This window comes from Dinoponera quadriceps, unplaced genomic scaffold, assembly GCF_001313825.1.
Source record: "Dinoponera quadriceps isolate SergipeBrazil2010 unplaced genomic scaffold, ASM131382v1 scaffold2785, whole genome shotgun sequence".
In the NCBI taxonomy this organism is placed as follows: Eukaryota; Metazoa; Arthropoda; class Insecta; order Hymenoptera; family Formicidae; genus Dinoponera; species Dinoponera quadriceps.
In genome coordinates, this window is record NW_014556789.1 from 8,422 (window position 1) to 11,742 (window position 3,321).

A 3,321-nucleotide genomic window follows, 5' to 3' on the forward strand; every position below is an offset into this window, starting at 1 on the left:
GGACTAGTATAATAAATGTACTGTGTACAAATGTCCCTAGGAATAGGAAAATTTTATACATATGGCAAAACTTATTGATAAATGATATATGCGNAGTTTAGTGTGGACTAGTATAATAAATGTACTGTGTACAAATGTCCCTAGGAATAGGAAAATTTTATACATATGGCAAAACTTATTGATAAATGATATATGCGAGAAAGATCTTATATTTCTAATCGTGCAAAAAATTAATTGATTACTTGAGTATGCCATCGTGAAACTAATTAGAAGCGTAATTATTTTTAACAGTATGCATTTCTTATCTTCTGAATCTGTTTAGATCTTCGAAAACTAATTCAAGTAGGAAATTACGATTCATTTCTCTTTTCTTCTTAAGAGATTATGACTCCATATACGGTTCTTCCTACGTTTTTCTTCCTTTTCTGCTATTATTAATAGCAAGAAAAGATTATTAATATTTCTTCATTTAATGATATTTCGATTATTTGCTTCCCTAATATGTCACTTTTATGTTTGTGAATTCATGGTAACTCAATTGCAATCCAGATTGCAATCATAGTGTCATTGAATAATCAATTCCTAATCCGCAATTCCAATCCCTAATCCGCAGTCTGATATGGTCTTTAGTTCATCCTTTTGCCGTTCTAAACGGTGTCGCTACTATCAACCCGAAGTTCTTAGTTGACTACTCCCTAAACTTAATTGTAAGATTACCTTTTATAATAATGACGCTACACGTACGGTATCATTGTTGCACTTGTTACGTTTTTTATTATATGTGTCATCTGTTATATCATCTTTTAGTACATCATTTAGTGAAATTTATGTTGAATCGCAGTTTTTGATTCTTACATTTAAACAATAATATGAGATGATCTATAAATATAAACTTGCAAATTTATTATGCGTATTATGTAAATGTGATATTACAGATATTAAATGGACTGTATGCTACCATCAATCATTGCAGAAAACTTCCCAGCAGAGGATTTTTTTATTGGCTAACTATAATATTCAATAAGTACTAAATGACATTTATAAATATTGTTGTGCATACATTATAATTGCGATATTGTTAGTTTGCTATACATAATTTTCAAAATTATTATTTCTAGAGTTGACAAAGAAAGAATTCAGTCAGTTGGTCCAGACCGTGCCTGTGCCGAATGGCTTTTGAGAAATGGTGCCAGTGTTCGGTGGAAAGGCTTCACAAAATATTTGAGTGATTATAATAATTTGTCAACAGAAGAAACTCGATATTACATACAAGCCGTAGATGCTACAAATTCTGGGATTACTGATGTGGGATTTCCTCATTTTGGTTAGTATTGTAAGCAATAAAGCAACTATCATAATTTATCAGGCAATAATGTATTCCAAGCAAGAATAAATTGAAATATATTTATGATAATTTGGTTTGTGAACAAAATAATACTTGCTATAATAGAATATTAGAAAGAACTCAATTCAACTATTTGGAATTAAGCAAATGTAAATTATATTTTATGCTACAACCAAGAACGTCAAAAACTTTTCTTTCTTTTATTGTTTGTTCAGAATTTGCTTGTATATGATATTAAATAAGTTTCCATACATTATATCGATTTTGTAGCTACGTAATATGAAGAAATCTTATATATTTTCTATGTACATTTGTACAAAAATTCATAGATGGTTGCAGGTATATTGATGATGTAAAACTTATACGTTGTGTTTATATAAATGACACTGCATTATCGTTATTGTCGATAGTGAAAGATACTTTAACTACTCTTGAAATTAGAGATTGCAAGAGTATAACTGATAAAGGAGTGCGTAGCTTGAAAAATTTGAAGTATGTATTTCATATTGATTGTAACTTTCTTTATAATATAATTAAAAGTTATAGATATTTTTAGTATCTTTAAATTAACGAAATATAATATTTAAACAACACACTAAGTTCTTTATTTATGTATTACAGAAATCTGAAGACATTAAAACTAGCTGGTATGCCATATTTAGACGATAAAGTTTTGCTTAGAAAAGAACTTGCGCAAGCCTTACCAAATTGTGTGATAGAATTTAAATAAATTATATAAGACATAGTTTATATGTATCAATTCTGATTATATATACATATATATATAATGTATTGAATATCTAGATTTCTTAGTATTGTAAAAAATACGCCTTACAAGACATTTTTAATTTTTTACAAATATTGCAATAGTTATTAAGCGAATGCCATACTTACAAATTTTACCTATTGAATACTGACCTTTCCTGCAAAGTTTACATCTTGTTAGTTGTACAGAATTATAAATGCTTTTACAGTGAATGTATGTGTAAAAATAAATTTAAACATTACTAAATATGTGTCAAAAATGACTACAAATTTTAAAGTAACATCTTTAACTGTTAGCGTAAATATTCAGCAAATATCATTACGTAATAATGACATCCGTGTCATTAGTACGTTTTTAGTACGTCACTTGACGTTCTAATGCATCGTGTTTGCAGTTGTGTGAAATTGGCTCCTTCACCACCGGATATTTGGTAGTTAAAATTACAAAAGGTATCGCAAAAATAAAATATGCAGTAAAGTTAGCCTCCCCACCCTTATTCAAAATACCTTTCCAAAACATTCGAGATAATTTTGATTTACCGTTTGAGTTACCATTCGTTTAGTGGTCGCTTTCTAACATTTGATAGTCCATCGTGAACGTTTAATAGTCGAGAAAACAGTTGTTATGAGGAGGAGGAAAATGATATGCAAGTGTGAAATTGGCCCCCCTCTTCTGACAATTTATTTCCATTCTACTTAATTTTAACAGTTACCACTCATTTGGTGATCGCTTTTTACATTTTGATAGTCCATCGCGGACATTTGTTAGTCTAAAATATAGCTGTTATATGTATTAAGAATATATTAAGTATGTATTAAGAAAAGTAGAGTATGCGATTGTGAAGTTGGCCCCTCCTCGTTTGGAAATCACTTTTCACAACATCCTACTTAACTTTAACTGTTACCATTCATTTGGTGATAGCTTTCTCATGTTTGATAATCAATCGCGGACGTTTGATAGTCCATTTAATAATCGGTCCTGAGTGCTTGGTAGTCGTAAATTTAATTGTTATTATAGAAAGAAAAAGATATCAGTATAAATTTGATATCTTTGCATAAATAATTCTTTACTACATACCAGGTTAACAATAATTATTAATGTTCATTTCGTGATCGTTTCTTTATGTTTATTAATCAGCCATATATATATATATCAGCTATATATATATATATATATAAATATATATATATATTTTATATATATATATATA

At 28.6% G+C, this 3,321-nt stretch overlaps 1 protein-coding gene across 1 annotated transcript; it reads left to right on the forward strand.

Annotated features, from left to right (window-relative positions):
- Positions 1–699: 699 nt before the first annotated feature.
- On the forward strand, positions 700–2,370 carry LOC106748139 (ATP synthase subunit s, mitochondrial). The gene is made up of 5 exons (XM_014626384.1): positions 700–740; positions 936–1,024; positions 1,119–1,324; positions 1,675–1,837; positions 1,967–2,370. The coding sequence occupies exons 1-5, from the start codon at positions 729–731 to the stop codon at positions 2,073–2,075; spliced, it is 579 nt and encodes a 192-aa protein (XP_014481870.1). The 5' UTR covers positions 700–728; the 3' UTR covers positions 2,076–2,370.
- Positions 2,371–3,321: the final 951 nt, after the last annotated feature.

Excerpts from the sequence above, each read along its gene's own strand:
- LOC106748139 (XM_014626384.1), top strand. Across the intron at positions 1,025-1,118 it reads CTAACTATAATATTCAATAA|AGTTGACAAAGAAAGAATTC; the intron begins GTACTAAATGAC and ends TATTATTTCTAG. Across the intron at positions 1,838-1,966 it reads CGTAGCTTGAAAAATTTGAA|AAATCTGAAGACATTAAAAC; the intron begins GTATGTATTTCA and ends TATGTATTACAG.